Genomic DNA, 16,947 nt, shown 5'->3' on the forward strand with positions numbered 1-16,947 from the left:
TACCGGGGGCTTGGCCCCCAACCCAAGCATGTGCCCAGACTGGGAATCCAACTGGCAGCCTTTTGATTCGGTTTTCAGGTCGGCGCTCAGTCCACTGAGCCACACTAGCCAGGGCACATCTCTATTTTTAAAAACTGATTACTTTTATCATACAGATGAGAAACTAGGCTTAGAGAGTTTATGTGACTTCCCAAGACCAGAAAACCCAGAATGGTGGTTGGGATTCGAACCTCTAACTTGTCTATTCAATTACTTCCAAAGGAGTGTGTCCGTGGCGGTGTCTCCCCTCCGCAGGTCCTAGATTCCTTCTGACTCTTCAACATTATCCTTTAGTGGAAGATGTCCTTGAAAAACTCTGACAGTCTTTTGAGCCTCGGCGGCACCCGTCATTCGCACAGCAGCCGGAAGTAGCCGGCAGTTGGCCGGAAGTGGGGCCGTGAGCCTCTTGTGTAGCTGGGATTGAGGTGGTGTGGCAGACTGCGGGATCCGGGGTAGCCCGATGCGGTGCTAGCGCTGGTCTGGCTCAGGTGAGTGGCAGCGGCCCGGGGAGAAGGTCGCGCCGGCCGCTCCGTGCCGACCTGGGCGGAGGCCTGCGCCTGCTGGCCGGCCGAGGGCCCGGACGCGCCCGAGGTCCAGCTGTGCGCTTTTCGGCCCGGGTGGCCGGGGCTTCTGGCAAGCCGGGCTCTAGGGAGAACCTCGGCGACCCCACTCCGGAGTCTTGTGACCTTGGGCGAGCGGCTTATCTGAATTTCGATTTTTCAGCTGTGAGACAGTTGTCGTGGGAAAGTAGCCAGACGCACCTCATCACACTCTAACGTGCATATGAATCCCTGAGGGATCTCGGAGACTCCGATTCTGTAGGTCTGGGGTGGGGCCTGAGGCTCTTCGTTTTCTGACCAGCTTCCAGGTCAGGCTGATGCCGCTGTTGTTCAGACCGTCCTTGGAGCAGCAAGGCCTTACAGTAGTTTGCTTCGTACCTGGGTTAGGGTGAGACTTAAGTAAATATTAATACGATATATTTTTAACAGTTTTTGGTGTCACATGCCTAAGGGTAGTATTGGTGTTCCCCTTTTTCCTCCCTTTAGAAATAAGACGAATAATTGCCTTTTCTCTGTATGTCCAAGTCATGACACAGCTCTTCTGTCCTGACCTAGGAAGCTTTGGGCCCTCTTATACCAGTTAGGTTAATCGGTCTCCTGAGATAATACTGTATTGCCCACTCACTGTAGACCCTTGGACAGTGCTCCATCCTGTGGAGCTGGTAGCCGAGTGCTTTAGCACCAAATGGCTCCTTTCTGGTGCTGCAGTAATTTATTGCTGTGGTAATCAGAATGCATGTTTTCTGCACTTGGGACACATTTTGAGTAGTTACTAGATTCTGCAACTCGTTGCTCTGAATAGCTTCGGGAAAACTCTGGGACGAATTTACCACGGCTTCATAGACCAAAATAAAAACCTGAACACTCAGGGCCACAAAATACAACTGAGAAAGTGAGGCCTTTGGCAATTACGCAGGTCTGATTTGTCGGTTTGGTTTTCTTCCCCATTCATTGGTTTATTTTTCTCTTCCCCGGTAAGGCCTTGTCATTCATCATGCAAAGAAGTCATCTTTGCTGTCAAAGAATTTTGAAGTCCTCCCTTCACTTTCACTTGTCTGAACTACTATATTGTGTGGCCTTGCAAATCTAGGAAAACAGATTTAAAACCAAGTGTTTTGTGGAGTTAACAGTGGAAGTTACTTGGACCATTTATTTGGGAATTTTTCCACGTAACTGTGGGTACAGATACTTCTCTTTACCTGTCTGGATTTTGTCAGTCCTCCAGTAGTGCCATTTAGATGGGCTAAGAACATGAGTTTCTGCTCTTTGTTGTAGTTGGAAATTTTCTAATGACAGTCTCATCAGATCCTTTAAGAGCAGTGGGTCTAACAGAATCATCTGTGGGGCCCTATCAGACTATATCTACTCAGGCCCTCTTGCCATTTTAATAGAGGAAAAGTGAAGTCTTAGAAGGGGAACAGAGGGCTATGGAAGCTAAAAAAAATTTCACAGGTGATTGTAATGTGCTATTGTCTCTCCCATACACGTGGAAAGGAGAACGAAGTATAGGGGATGGGCTGTCAGACTTGATTTGGGTTTAACTTAGCTCTGTGGGCAATACTTAACTTGACCCAGACACGTTTACACTAGTGCTTTGCCTTCATCATAGCTGTAGACCCCCTCTTGTAGCCTGTGCTCCTGTGTGGGAATAAACACGGACGAGTCTAGCCCAGCTAGCATCTGTGTTAACATCTAAGAGTTCACACTGTCAGCTTCTAAACCCTCACCATGGGCTTTAAAGCTTTGTAGGCTCTTGTCAGGAGACTGTAGCACCTAGAGAAAGGTAGGTTGTTGTTTTTTATTTTAAGGGTTGCTCAATAAATTATTTGCTAAGATAAGAATAGGTTTTGAAGTATCTATTTATTTGTGGTAATTTTACTAGGACACAAGAGGGTTAAACCTTTCTAGCAGAAAGATCAGAAATCAGAATTACATGTGATGAAATGGGGTGAAATCTGGTAACTGGTAAATGGCATATGCTGAGGGTGTTATATACTTAATCTACAGTTAGCATGGCTGCCTTCCTCCACCTGGTTCTTCTCTAACTTCTGGACTGTAGTTTAAAATGAAGCTATTTCATCTTGCTCAGACCTGTGCCTGGAAGGTAGAAAGGTAAGATTCCACGCTCCTGTGAAATCACATGATTCAGGGTGGTTTGGGCAGTGTCTTTCAGAATAGCCAAGCTCCGGGGGTCTCTGAAGTTCCAGTCTGCTTCATAAAGACCCCTAGAGAGGAGGGGGGAGCAGGGTATACTTGGGGCACTTAAACTAGGAAAGGGAAACCCTGGCTGGTGTAAGCTCAGTAGATTGAGTGCCAGCCTGCAAACAGGAAGGTTGCTGGTTCGATTCCTGGCCAGGGCACAGGCCAGGGTTGCAGACCAGGTCTCCTGTTGGGGGCCTGTAAGAGCCAGTTGAGCTCTGTATCTCTCACACATTGATGTTTCTCTCCCTCTCTTTCTCTCTCCCTTCCCCCTCTCTGAAAATAATAAATAAAATTTTTAAAAAATTGGAAAGGGCTTTGTGAAATGATGACACATATTTGAACCTTTATAGAAGGCATCAAGAGTTACTGGGCATTTCAGAGTGTTCTCAGCTTTCTTACAGATTTTCTGGGAGTCCTTAACTAAGGAAGAATTAACTCTCTCAGCTGTGTTTTCTCTACCTGGGCTTCGTATCCTTCCCTCCTTTTCTTCCCACTTTTTGCTTTATTGGCTGTGTATCTTGTGTTTCTTTCCTTTCCTTTTCCACAGTGTTTAAGACCCAACTTCTGAAATAATTATATTTCATGATAGGGTGTATATTTATTTAACACTAAAAGTTCCACGATGGAAAAGTAAGTAGCACTGTCTGCTCTTTGCAGTTTGGTTCTGCCTGTCTCTGAGATTATTTTTGTCATCCTTTCTGCCCACTCTGTGGGCATTCATAAAGCAGCTCTACTGCAGTAGGAAGCACTCGCACTGGGATAGCTTTTTAACATTTTCTTTGAATATTAAGATTACTTCCTCTACTCACTGATTGTCTTGTTGAAGAATACCTACATTTCCCATTACATTTTGTAAATTTATTTTCGTTCGAAGTTATACACAAATCTTGTTTGCATAGGTAAACAGTTTGATAGAACTTACAACACTAAATATTAATTTCCTCTCTTTTCTCCCTTTCTGTTCCCTCGAGGCACTTTCAACTATTTGTCTGTTCCTGAGTATATTTCTGAATAACATACTTGTATTGCTACTTTGTGATTTCTAGGAGATATTGATACCAATGTCTATAAAAATCTCTTGACCTCCTCATTGTAGACTTGCAGGCTCTGGGTCTCTTCTCGTACTCGGTCTCTTCTTGGACTGCCCCAGTTCCCCTACCTGTCTTCACCTCCCTCCCTCCTTCTATTTGCTGATAATTTTTGGTTAGATTGATATTTGAGGTTTATGTTAATAAGATTATGTACAGCAATTAATAAGATTATTCACGGGGAGTTATGTTATTTGTCTTGTACAACTTAATTTGTTTTTCTGGAGTTAACTAACTTTTGTAATTGTTATTGGCTTGGTTTTCTGTCTATCTTACCCCAGATTACCCATTAGAAGTGTAAATTTCTTCTCTCAGGTAATAACTATCTCCTCCAGCATGAACTGGTTACTCTTTTTTTTTTTTTTTTAATCTGTTGATTGATTTTTAAAGAGAAAGAGAGGAAGGGGACGGAGAGAGAGAAAGATTGATCTGTTCCACTCTTTATGCACTCACTGGTTGACCCCTGCATGTGCTCTGACCAGGGATCGAACCGACAGCCCTGGTGCATTGGGACGATGCTATAACCAACTGAGCCGGCCAGGGCTGAACTGGTTACTCTTTATGTCTGCTCACAGCTCTAGTGCTGGGATCTTCCTTTGTCATTATCCTGGGATTTCCCTTTGTTTCTCTCATATGTTGAACCCTAAATTCTGGGTCCCCTATCTCTCGTCCCAGCTTTCAGGTTTTCAGATGTGATGGATCTTTTTACCTTGATACTGGGGCACCCACTCCTTTATATAGATTTCCCTCTTTGAGGTCTTCTCTTTGTTCTTCCTTCGTAAGTAGTGTAAGCACAGTGATAGTTAGGATCCCTGGCTGTTAGAGGTCGGTGGGGCTTTTGACTTCATCAGGGTCTAACCTTCCAGCTCCTTGGCACCCTGTAGATTGTTCACTGTCTTCCCCATTTCCCAGTCTGGAATCTGCCTCTCCTTGTCTCTCCAGTATACCAGCAGTGTTAGTTTGGGAATGAATGAGACAATCCTTGATGTCAGACCCTGCTGTGTGCCTTGGCTGTGTAACCTTTAGCAGGTTTCTTAGTCTTGTGAAGTCCTCTTTTCCTCATCAACAGTAGGGAGATAGTAAAACCCACCTTACAGGGATGTTGTAAGGATTGGAACTAATACAGATAAAATAGCTCATACAAGGCTTGGTACAGAGGAGGCTATATGACAATTGTAGCTCTTGTTATTTCCATTTTGGGACTTGGCCTGCATTTTTACAAATGAAAAGGCCGCATTAATTTGACACGGGATCGACACCAGTCTGACATCGATTTTCTAGGAAATGATTCTTATTAATTTTAAGACCGTGTGTAGTAATTTTAGTAAATATTAGGTGGTATTAATTGAAGTACTGGCCATTTAAATGCACTTTTAAAATTATATAACTTATAAAGGTATTTGTTAAACTAATCCGTATATTCTTCTGTACTAACACTTTTAACCTCAATTAAAATGGGAATAAAATTAATTTATCAAAGATATAACAAAGCCTCCTCCACAAAGAAACTATATAGCTCACTTCCTTTTATATAAGTGCATTTTAGGTGATGTCACTGATTTGTATTCTGTTTGTTCCACTTATACTTGTATGTACTTTTTCATGTGTTGGTGCCTGCTATGCACTTATTCTGTAAACCTACCACCTCCTTGTGGATGAACATTTTGTTTTTGTTTTCCATTTTTTTGTTTATGTAGCACAGCTATTGTGGTAAAAGCATATTTCTCTCTCTCTTTTTTTTTTTTTTTTTGAAGCTATTTTTTCAGATCTAGTTCCCAAGATGAGATGAAGGACTACAGATTTGAATAGTTTATGGCTTTAGTTGCACATTGTGTTGGACTAAATTTATATTCCAGGGTCCAAAGCAGGTCTTCTTAAAAGCCCTGTTCTGGCCTTGGCTGGTGTGGCTCAGTGGATTGAGCGCGGGCCTGCAAAGCAAAGGGTTGCCCATTCAATTCCCAGTCAGGGCACAGGCCTGGGTTGCAGGCTAGGTCCCCAGTAGGGGGCGCATGAGAGGCAACCACACATTGAAGTTTCTGTCCCTCTTTCTCCCTCCTTTCCTCTCTCTAAAAATAAATAAATCTTAAAAAAAAAAAAAAAGCCCTGTTCTGTCAACTGGAGAGTCCCATTATTTGCTCTGTCTTTTGTCTCCACCGTGCCTATGCTGTAGTATTGAGATTCCTAGTATCTATTTTGAGGCATAAATCTTCAACTTATCTAAACATTAAAAAATAAAATTTAAGCATTATTTTCCTGGTGTTTTCTAATTTTTAAAAGTCCATCTGTATTCATAGGAGTAAACAAATGGTCTATAATAATCTTTCCTTAAAGGACAAGATAGTAAATATTTTATGCTTTGGAGGCCATATATTTTCTGCCACAATTGCTTAATTTTGCTTCTCTAGCAAGAAAGCAGCTAAAAACAATAGTAATGAATGGCCTGGCAGTGTTCTGATAGTACTTTACTTACAAACACAGGTGGAGGGCTAGATTTGGGCCATAGTTTGCTGATAGCTGGTCTGTGGCATCTGGACCCGGATCTCATTGATGTGCAGAATGGGTCACAGGCTATAGTGAGAACCAGGTATATAATGATTTCATGTGAAAAAATTCTGCTGTGGTGCACAAAGAAAGTGGGGCACACATTCCTGCCATCCAAGAAGCCTTTCTAGCTGAGTGACCAGAACAAAGCCACTAACCTGCCCTGTGGTCCTCTGGTTCTTATGCTCTGGGCTCCGGAAGGAAGGGGCTGATGGGAGGTGGGCAGGCATTTCAGTGAGTCACTCTGCTTCCCTCAGAACCCTCAAGGGATTTTCTGCAGCACCAGCCCTGTCTGGTTCATATCTTGGCATCTCAAGTCTCCCTGGACTTTGCTTGTCAGATTTTGGCATTTCTGAAGTGGAAGGAAAGACAAAAAGCATTTAGAGAAAACCAGGATACAGCAGAGTCCATTTAATAACCTCTCATGCCTTCCACCATGGGAGAAAAAATGGGACTTGTGCTGCTCACAGGCAGGATAAGCAGCACCTGACACATGGGAAGCATTGCTAATCCACTGCCTCTGGAGGAACGCTCCCCTCGCATGTCAGCATGGCAGTTGTGAGCATTGATCTTCCCTGCACCTTGAACCTGACTTTGAGAACCATCTTGCTTCCCACCCATGAATTGACAGTGAACAGGGCCTTGGCCTTCTGTCCTCTCACACCAAAATGAGTGTGTTTGAGTGTGCTTCCCAATTGCATGACTGCTCTGCAGTAGTGGTCCAAACTCATACAAGCCTCCTGGAGAGGAGACTAGGCATCTTCTAACAGGGATAGGAACAGCATTAGAGAGACAATTCTGTAATCAAAGTTGTGTGTTTTGGGAATGAGGAGGATTACATTGAGTGTAATGAAGTAAACTTTACACCGAACCCCACTTTTTAGTTTTGGTGTTGGCACGGCAGCTCTCATCAGCTTTCTCATTCTCCGAGTGGGCCTTTATGTGTTGCTATCACGGAGATGGAATAGGTTGCTCACTTCTTTTTCCAGCTTTCTTGTTTTTCTCTTTTTAATTTTTTTATTTATTGATTTTAGAGACAGGAAGGGAGAGAAAAAGAGAAACATCGATTCGTTGTTCTACTTATTTATGCATTCATTGGTGGATTTTTGTGTGTGCGGAATTGAACTCACAACCTCAGTGCATTGGAACAACCCTTGAACCAACTGAACCTCGCAGCCAGGGCCCCAGCTTTCTTTTTGAAAACCTGCCTTCCTTTCCTGTTGGGAGTTAGCAGAGCAACTGTCTCTTCTCTAACCATCACTGCTTTTCTGCTACCATAAAGAAATTCTGTCCAGAGGTCAGGAAATCCAGAAGGAAGTCTGGTTTTGAGGTTTTCTTGTGTCTTTATGCAAGTCACATGGAGTTTATCCCTTGATGTATGCTGTCTTGTGGTTTGGGCATTCACTAGTGTTGAACTTAATTGAGTGGACAGCAGCGTTTTAATCCACTTCTTATAATATGTAAATTTTGGTATTGTGATAGGTGGAAGCCACTTATTCTTCATCTACCCTTTTTTCAGTATCTGGCACCAATTCTGGCCCAGTCATTTGTGACCCATGGCTCTTGTGGTATGCCGAAGATTTCCAGGCAGTTTCTGTGGAACGCCTCCCCGTCCAGCTCTAATCAAGCATCATATAAACAAGAAATTGCCTGGTCAGACCTATGAGGACTGCGTTCTGACTGCCAAAGCCATCTGTACTGACGCCAGAATGGCAGCCACTCTCAAGTTACTAAAACCTTTAGGATATCGAGCGTTTTGCAGTCCTTTTGCCTGCAGTGCAACCCAAAGTGTGGCATATTGGAATGTGGGAAGCGGCACACGGCACAGGGGACAAGACCCTCCAGAACACAGTGGTCTCTGCCATCCTGCCAAAAACGTTGAGAACATCCGTAGCACCTCCTCTTCTCAGAGGATCCTGGCAACCAGCAGTGCCCTCCCAAGTTTGGGATTCAGCAGGGCTTCTGCCTCTAAGGCCATCACGCTGCAGCCGGGCCCACCCAGGACCATGAAGGTTGACGAAGAGGATGTGGAAGTTTTTGATTCCTTTGAAGATCCCCGAGCTTTCCTACAGCTGAGACCAGAGTACCAGCTTCACAGCTATAACAGATCTGAGCCTTGTCAGCCCTTGTCAGTGTCAGAAGGTAAACTAATATTGTACAAAGTCACAGTTTATCAAGATAATCTCCAGCCCCAGATCATTGCCGACTGTTTCTGTAAGCTGAGCTGCGTGCCTGCGGAGCAGCACCCTGTTTTGCTTCCCAGTGCCAGTTTTTCTGTGCTCTGCCAGCTGAGTGTGAAGAACATAGAGCTCTTTGGTACCCCAGATCTGATCAGCATTTTGAAAGCCTTTGTCAGTTAGGGATACCCGCATTCCCATTCAATGCTAGATGTGATGAAGCCAGGTTTTGCCATAGGCTATGGGATATGAGTCTGGACCAACTACTTTTGTGGCTGACCTCTGGCGGTGCTTGGGCCGCAGAGTCCCTCGGTTTTTAAAAATCTTTTTAGTTATCTTAATTTGCACTGGAAAGACCTGTCCTTGTCCCAGCTGATTCACTTGATTTATATTATAGGTGAAAGTCGTCAGGCACCCAAGACCTAATGCCAAACTGGAATCGTTGATCCTCAAGTATATAGATTGTATCACATTAGAGGAAGCTGGTACATCTGTTTGGGTTCTTTAAATCAAGTAGTAGTCTCTCAGAATTTGTCATGTGCGGAAAAATCGGAGACTTGGCGTGTGCTGACATGCAGCATCTGAGTAGTTATGCTTAGTGAATATTCTTAAAATGTTCCGTTTCACTCACGTGGATCATGTAAAATTTCATGAGCAATTTGGGCAGATCGCTCCTCAGCGAATTCCTTCCCTGGGAGTTCAAGGTGTCATGCACCTGACTCTTGCCTGCTCTTGCCTTACGCATCCTGGTATGAAGGGGTAATGATGCTGTGGCTGCTTCTTTGCCTCCTAGGGTAGCATACTGTCGAAGCAAAAGATATTGCCAAGTTTCTGTGGTCATTTGGAACTCTGAACTATAAGCCACCCATGCTGAAGAGTTTTTATTCTAGCCTGATCAACGAGATTCACAGAAAGATGCCTGAGTTCAACCGATACCAGAACACCTGCTCACTTGCCTGCTAGGCCTGGCGTTTTCCGAGTACTTTCCAGTAGAGCTCATCAATTTCGCTTTAAGTCCAGGGTTCATCAGGTTAGCTCAGGAGAGAACTAAGTTTGAACTCACTAAGGAGCTGTATACACTTGACGGTTCAGTTGGCGTTGAGTGTCCAGAATACAGAGGCAATCGTCTTAGTTCTCACCTTCAGCAAGAGGGGTCAGAAATACTGTGGAATTCAGCTAGGAAGGATATGACCTCAAAGCCTGAATTCCTAGAAGCTCTCTTTTTACTTGAGACGATGTTGGGTGGGCCCCAGTATATCAAACACCATATGATTTTGCCTCATACCCGATCTTCTGACTTGGAGGTCCAGCTTGATGTTAATATGAAGCCATTACCATTTAACAGAGAAGCCACACCCACTGAAGATGTAGCCAAATTAAGGCTCAAGCATGTGGGAGTCAGTCTTACAGATGACTTGATGAATCAGCTACTAAAGGGGAAATCAGGGGGGCATTTCCAGGGGGAAACTGAGTCAAAGACTGGGCAGCAGCCCATGGAATTAGAGAAGAAGGCAGCCATACCCTTGGGGGCCCCCCTTTACAGTGTGGCAGACAGATTGGGGGCCATGGAGATGGCTGGCCTATGCTCGCCAGCCTGCATGCAGGCACCACAAGTGAAGCTGGCTATTCAGTTGACAAACAAGAACCAGTATTGCTATGGTTCCAGGGATCTGCTGGGACTGCACAATATGAAGAGGCGGCAGCTGAATCGGCTTGGGTACCGTGTGGTAGAGTTATCCCACTGGGAATGGCTCCCGCTACTGAAGCGAACTCGCTTAGAAAAGCTTGCATTCCTCCATGAGAAAGTGTTCACCTCTGCTCTCTGAAGGGCCCCGGGGCATTTCTGCTCATGAATGCTATAGGTACGCACTGTACCAGGTGTTGTGAAACAGTTACAAAAGCCAGAATGTAGGTTCTTGATAAAATGATCTGCTGAGGAGACTTGTACTCTTGTTTGTGGCAGACTGGAGGTAGTGTATGCTGTTGTGAATTAATTGTAACCTGGTCCAGTTGTATTTAGTTGCTGCTGATTTGTATAAGTAAATAATAAATGTCCCTATTTTCAAATAATTTCTACCTCATTTTTTTCTCTGTTTATCAGACTTACCTCACAGTCACTTTGAATTTTAAGGGTAAAAGTAGAGCCAGACATTGTCTAAAGGCAGTTTTAAAGATGGGTTTTCATATACTTTGTTATAAAATAAGAACCTTGTACAACCTCATTTACATTTCAGGATTTTCCCCATGCATGGTTTCTTCACACCCTCCAAAATTAAAGTCTTTATTCTTATTTTTACTTTTTAAATCCTCATCCAAGGACATGCTTATTGGTTTTAGAGAGAGGGGAAGAGAAGGAGAGAAACATTGATTGGTTGTCTGTTATGCACACCCCAACTGGGGACCAAACCAGCAACCTAGGCAACGGAATTGAAACCTGCAACCCTTGAGTTTACAGGATGATTTGCCAACCAACTGAGCCACACCAGCCAGGGCAAATCCTTCTTATTCTGGTTTACATTTGGTTGGTTGTCCTTAGGTGCTGATGCTTCCTGCTTTAAAAAGCCACTTCAGAGCTAGTGAGCTTAGTAACTTCCTCTTAGCCTCCTCTCTTCTGCATTTCTGCTTCTTTTACACTCCTGGTATAATTTCTTCCTAAAGTTGAACTTAGAGAAGTATAATTATATGAGTGCCTGTTGGGCCAGTTCTCAAAAATATGATGGCCATGCAGAATGGTTTTCATGGGAAGCAGCTCAGATGAGAAGGAAACTTACTATTGCTCATACAGGAGGTCTAGTGGGCTTCAGGTTTGGTTGTATTAGAGTCACAGGTATAAGAGGATTGTATATATGTAACATGATAGAAGTAACATTGTAAATATCTGGGGGTCTGTGGGAATTTCTTTTAAAAAATGATCCCTCCCACCATTATCTAGCTCTATTCTGAAAGGTCACTTGTTAAGAGAGGACTCCCCCATCCATGCTAACTAAAATAGTGCCCTATTGGCCTTCAGTCATGGTCTGCCACTTTCTCCAGCTTCATTTTCTTCTCTGTCCTCAGCAGTATCAGAAATTATTCTTTATTTACTTACTGTTTTTTCTTTTGGAAAGTAGCTTTTGAGATAACTTTGTCTATTAGTTATTTCCAGTGCCTAGAATGGATCCTATAACAGACAGTAATGTTTAGTCAGGGTGGTCGGGTATTGTTGGAGGGCTGGGGGTGGGAGGAAGGCAGAGTGTGCTTCTTTTTTTTTTAAGATTTTACTTATTTTTAGAGAAGGAAGGGGGGAGAGAGAGAGAAGAGAGAGAGAGAGAGAGAAACAGAAACATCAATGTGCAGTTGCTGGGGGCCATTGCCTGCAACCTAGGCATGTGCCCTGACTGGGAATCGAACCTGTGCTGCCTGGTTCGCAGCCCACGCTCAATCCACTGAGCTACGCCAGCCAGGGCCAGAGTGTGCTTCTAGAGAGGTGGCAGAGAATATCTGGGCTGCAAAGGGCTGGGGTGTCTCTATAGGGATCTAAGTTGGGGGCTAATTGGGCAGAGTGGTGTTTTAGAAATGTTAGGTGAAAGGCAGGGTAGAACTAGATTTGGGAGTGGGGGTGCGTGAGATGACTTGGAGAATATTTCACATATATGCAAGAGCTCATGTGAGAGATGAGGGCAAAGCTATGAGAATGGAAAGTTTGAATTCTAGAAATGTTTGGAAGGGGGAAAAGACAGGCCTTGGTAGCTCATTCATTTGGGGAATGAAGGTTCTGGTCCCTAGATTGACAGAAGTCAACAACTGAAATAGGAATCAAAGCAGAAAGGAATTTTGGGTAAAGAGTTAATGAGTCTGCCTGGGCCATGCTGAGATGGCCTTCAGGCAGAAAGGGTCAGGCTGGACCTCAAATAGGGATGAGGGCAGGTGGCAGTTCTTGTTTTGCTAACACTTGTTATTTTCTGTGTGGGTGTGTGTAATAGCCATCCTGGTAGATGTGAAGTGGTTTTGATTTGCATTTCCCTAGTGACTAATGGTAATGGTATTTGGCATCTTTCAGTCTTAACAATATTAAGTCCAGTCTGTGGACACAGGATGTCTTTCCCTTTACTTAGGTCTTTTTAAATTTCTTCCATCAACATTCTGTAGTTTTTAGTGTCCAAGTCTTGTATGTCTTCAGTTAAATTTATTCCTAAGTATTCTTTTTAAAAAAGATTTATTTGCTTATTAATAGAGAAGAAGGGAGGGAGAAAAGAGAGGGAGAGAAACATCCAAGTATGAGAGACACATCAGTTGGTTGCCTCTTGCACGCCCCCAACTGGGGACCTGGCCCACAACCCCAAGCATGTACCCTGATGGGGAATTGAACCAGCAACCTTTGGATTTGCAGGCCCACACCCAATCCACTGAACCACATGAGCTAGGGTATATTTTATTCTTTTTGATGCTCTTGTAAATAAGATTGTCTTATATTTATTTGTTAATGTATAGAAATACAACATTTATCTTGCACTTTTGCATAGTTCTTTTAATAGCTCTAATTGTTTTTTTGTTTGTGTGTGGGCTCTTTAGGATTTTCTCTATATAAGATCATGTCATTTGTGGGTAATCTGTGGATAGAGATAGTTTTACGTCTTCCATTCCACTTTGGATTCCCTTTACTTTTCTTACCTAATTGCACTGGCTACAGCTTCTAGCACAGAATCGAATAGCAGTGTTGAAAGTGGGCATCCTTGTTTTGTTCCTTATCTTGGGAATGCTTTCAGTCCTTTGTCAGTGAGTTTTTAAGCTGTGGGTTTTTTTAATAAATGCCTTTTACTGTGTTGAGGAAGTTCCTTTCTATTCCTAGTTTACTGAATGTAATAATTTTTTTAGTTTGTGTCCCAAATAGTGCCTGAAACATTCTTATACTAAATGAAAAAAAGTCTCTTTTTTACCCAATTTTCAGATATAAGTGGGCATTAAAATTTTTTTTTGCTACGTGGCAACCCTAAAAAGACACAGCACCAAGGTAGGGTTTTTTAGGGATAGAAGAGTCTTGAATGTTGACCCATGTTGAGGAAAGGGTCCAGTAAGAAAAGTCGAGGATTCAGGAGACAGGTAAGAACAGATAGAACAAGGCCTGAGCGGAGGCACAGAGGTAGGTTTGTGTGGTTTGTGTGTGGAGAGCCTGGCTACCTCAGCTGGGTTCCCATAGCATTTCACTGACAGTGCCACTAAGGCACTGATTAAATGCTATTAGAACTCTGTCCACGGCCTTATTTTGAGTCTCTGGGTCTCTTAAAAGTAAAAATGATACCCGTGTATGTCTTTCTCTGAGTCTGTGAGTTTCTCAGCTGTGTCTGCCCTGTGCCCAGCATAGTGCCTTGCACGTATTAAGCCCTTGAAGGGTAAGTGGGCCCCATGTGTGAGGTTGCAAGCTTCTTTGGGGCCCACACCTGTGTTCTGGTGTCCTGTGCTCCTCTGACTGTGAAAAAGCTGGGACAGCTGTCTTTCATTTTAACCAACTCTTAAGAAGAATGCACATAAGTCAAATTTTTTCAGGGATGGACAAGTAACTCAATTTAGAAATTGGAAGAAGTATTGTACTTCTTTAAAAGCTGAAGTGCCCAATTTATAAAATTGCTCAGTGCATTGGTATTCCACCCACTCTTTCAGGTTAAATGCTTTTTTCTTATTTGACAGGTAATCTTTTCTTCTTCTTTTTCTTCCCTCAGTAACCCATTTGAGCCTAGTCTTTAAAATATGTGTAACTGCCAGAATTACTTTCCATTACATTTTCGTGAGACTCAAAATCAGGTTGTGTAACTCTAGTTATGGCATCTTCTGTGTAGGCCAAACGCAGGTGAATACTCAGGTGTTCAGAAAGTGTCATGGTCACCTTACTCTCTTCTAAATTACCCCCCGTGCTTCCTCACCCCAGGTTCTGAGTCCTCAACAACAAAAAGGTTTGCTTGGCTGCTTCAGGCTCCAAAGAAGCACAGACAGAAACCTTCCAGGTAGGACGACCAGCTTGTCCCAGTGTGCCTGGACTCCTACTTTCAGCACTGAGAGTTCCACATTCTGGAAAATACCCCAGTCCTAGGTAGACCGCATGGTTGGTCACCCTACCTTTGAATCTCTTCTTAGCCCTTCTCTTGCACTTGTCTGTGCTCAGCCTGAGTACAGGGAGGCAGAGGAGGAAGGTCCCTCTCTGTCTGGACACCCAGTTCTGTAGGGGCGGTCAGCTGCAAGGAATACAGCTGGCATGCATCCAGAGCCTCATTCCTCCTGACATCAGCCTTGGACCTCAGGAACCCATCCAGCTGTTTAACTACTTACGTCCACTTGAAACATGAAAAGAAAAAACTACTTATCCTACTACTATAATACATTGCGTATTTTAAATTTCTGCTTGTCCACCATTACCTTCTAAACTCTTCACGTGGACATATTCCTAATACAGGTTTTTAACAAATGTGTGATTATAATTCTTCTATTTTGTGTTCTTTTTATATATACTTTTGCATTTTTTTACATAGTCATACCTATCATTTAAGTGACAGATACACCAAGGGTAAAGGTGTCACTCAAGCTTGTTTCTTATAGTGTGGGTAGTGGAATTAACTGGAATCTTCAGCTGAGGGACTTACAGCTTCGAGACTTGTGTGGTAATAGAGTATTTGGACTTATAAAATAGAAGGCTTTTTTTTAGAGATTTTTAAAATTTATTTTTAGACAGAGGGGCAGGGAGGGAGAAAGAGGGAGAGAAGCATCAATGTGTGGTTACCTCTCATGTGCCCCGCACCAGGGAACCTGGCCTGCAACCCAGGCATGTGCCCTGGGGAGTCGAACCAGCGACCCTAAAATAGAAGGCTTCTTAAAGTGCAGTACAGGGCATCCTTGTGAGAGAACTGTGTTGTATCTTGACTGTGGTAGTGATTACACAAATCTATGCATAGAATAAAATTGCAAAAACCTAAACACATAGGCACACAAATGAGTGTGTGTAAAACTTATGAAGTTTGTCCATTCCTGGTTGTGACGTTGTACTATAGCTATTCAAGGTGTTAACATTGAGGGAAACTGGTTAAGGATACATAGAATCTTTTTTGTTTCTTACAACGACACACGAACCTACAGTGCTCATAAAAAGTTCATTAAAATTTTGAAAAATAAATTTTTTGTAAGGTAGCTTTGAAATCCTTGTGAGATACTCAGTAATATGTCATACATAGTCTATTTTTCTCCTTTTTCATCTTAAAAAAAATGAAAGAAGAAAATGGGGAAAAACAGACTGCTAGTTGATTTCTAAGTAGTTTGTACTTGGATACTCATTTGATGTCTTCAGGAAGCCATTTGCAAGACAACACCTCCTGTAGTGCAGAAAAGAGATGGTAGGAACACATCAGCTAGAGGAAAGGGAAACCCCTTGAACGGCGAATTGCCTCTTAAGTGGTTCAGAATTACTGTTATCTAGGAGGTTAATGGCAGACTCTTTATTAGTGTCATTTCTTTTCCTGGTTATAAGCCTTCTACGACTTCCCTCTGATCATCAGCTTTCAATTATTTTTTTTTTTTACTACAATCCTTAGTAAGAAAGACCTTTTACATCAAAACCCAGGAAGGGAGGAAGAAAGGTTCAGATACCTATATGTGTATCTGGAACAGAAGTTTCACGAAGCACTGTTTGTTCTCGTGTGCTGCACTCTGACATTTTCTGTTTTTAATTTTTTTAAATACTGATTGTGGCTCAGTAATTGGAGTGCATGGCTCTTTAAAAAAATATTTTCTTTTTAGAGAGAGGGCAAGGGAAGGACAAAGAGGGAGAGAAACATCAACGTGTGGTTGCCTCTCCCATGCCCCCTAGTGGGAGCCCGACGTGGCCTGCAGCCCAGGCATGTGCCCTGACTGGGAATTGAACTGGTGACCCTTTGGTTTACAGGCCAGCACTCAGTCTGCTGAGCGGCACCAGTCAGAGCTGGAGTTCATGATTCTTGATCTGTGGTTTGGAAATCACTCCCTCAGCCCACCCAGTACAGTATCCTAAAGCCCCACGGCATAACTTTCAAGGTCCTTCACACTTGGTTCCACCTGCCTTTCCAGCCCTGCCTCCTCTCTCCCCCTCCAGCAAGGTGGCATATTTGCATTTCCTGAACCTTCTTCCCTTTGTCCCACCTCTCTGCCTTGACTCTTACTGTCCCTCTCCCTAGTAACCTTCCCCTTTTCTTCCAGTTCTTTCTTGGGTCTTGACACCTGTGCTCAAACAAATATCGTCTATTGTACTGTTAATATATAATAATCTTCACAATTGCCCATGAGGTCAGGCATGTGTCCTAGTTGTCCCCATTCAAATGTTACTCCTGTGAATTCTTCCCTGAC

The 16,947-nt window shown here is 43.3% G+C and overlaps 2 protein-coding genes across 9 annotated transcripts in view; both read left to right on the forward strand.

The window, feature by feature from the left end:
• Positions 1 to 405: 405 nt before the first annotated feature.
• The window catches only part of UBOX5 (U-box domain containing 5), a 32,284-nt gene continuing 15,742 nt past the window's right edge, over positions 406 to 16,947 (forward strand). For 2 of the 8 annotated variants that reach the window (XM_036009624.1, XM_028524038.2), the window contains exons 1-2: positions 8,451 to 8,572; positions 14,510 to 14,585. The gene's annotated coding sequence lies outside the window, so the exon portion shown is untranslated. Of the gene's footprint in view, positions 528 to 2,606; positions 2,712 to 8,450; positions 8,573 to 14,509; positions 14,586 to 16,947 lie in introns of those variants that run through there. The other 6 variants (XM_028524036.2, XM_036009626.1, XM_028524037.2 and 3 more) reach the window with 6 other exon arrangements.
• On the forward strand, positions 7,956 to 10,856 carry FASTKD5 (FAST kinase domains 5). Its single transcript, XM_028524035.2, is given in 10 exon segments — positions 7,956 to 8,821; positions 8,824 to 8,874; positions 8,877 to 8,933; positions 8,936 to 9,029; positions 9,031 to 9,096; positions 9,098 to 9,195; positions 9,198 to 9,340; positions 9,342 to 9,419; positions 9,421 to 9,538; positions 9,541 to 10,856. Coding segments are annotated over 10 exon segments (2,433 nt in total). The 5' UTR covers positions 7,956 to 7,986; the 3' UTR covers positions 10,434 to 10,856.

The sequence above is a fragment of the Phyllostomus discolor genome, chromosome 9 (assembly GCF_004126475.2).
Source record: "Phyllostomus discolor isolate MPI-MPIP mPhyDis1 chromosome 9, mPhyDis1.pri.v3, whole genome shotgun sequence".
Classification (NCBI taxonomy): Eukaryota; Metazoa; Chordata; class Mammalia; order Chiroptera; family Phyllostomidae; genus Phyllostomus; species Phyllostomus discolor.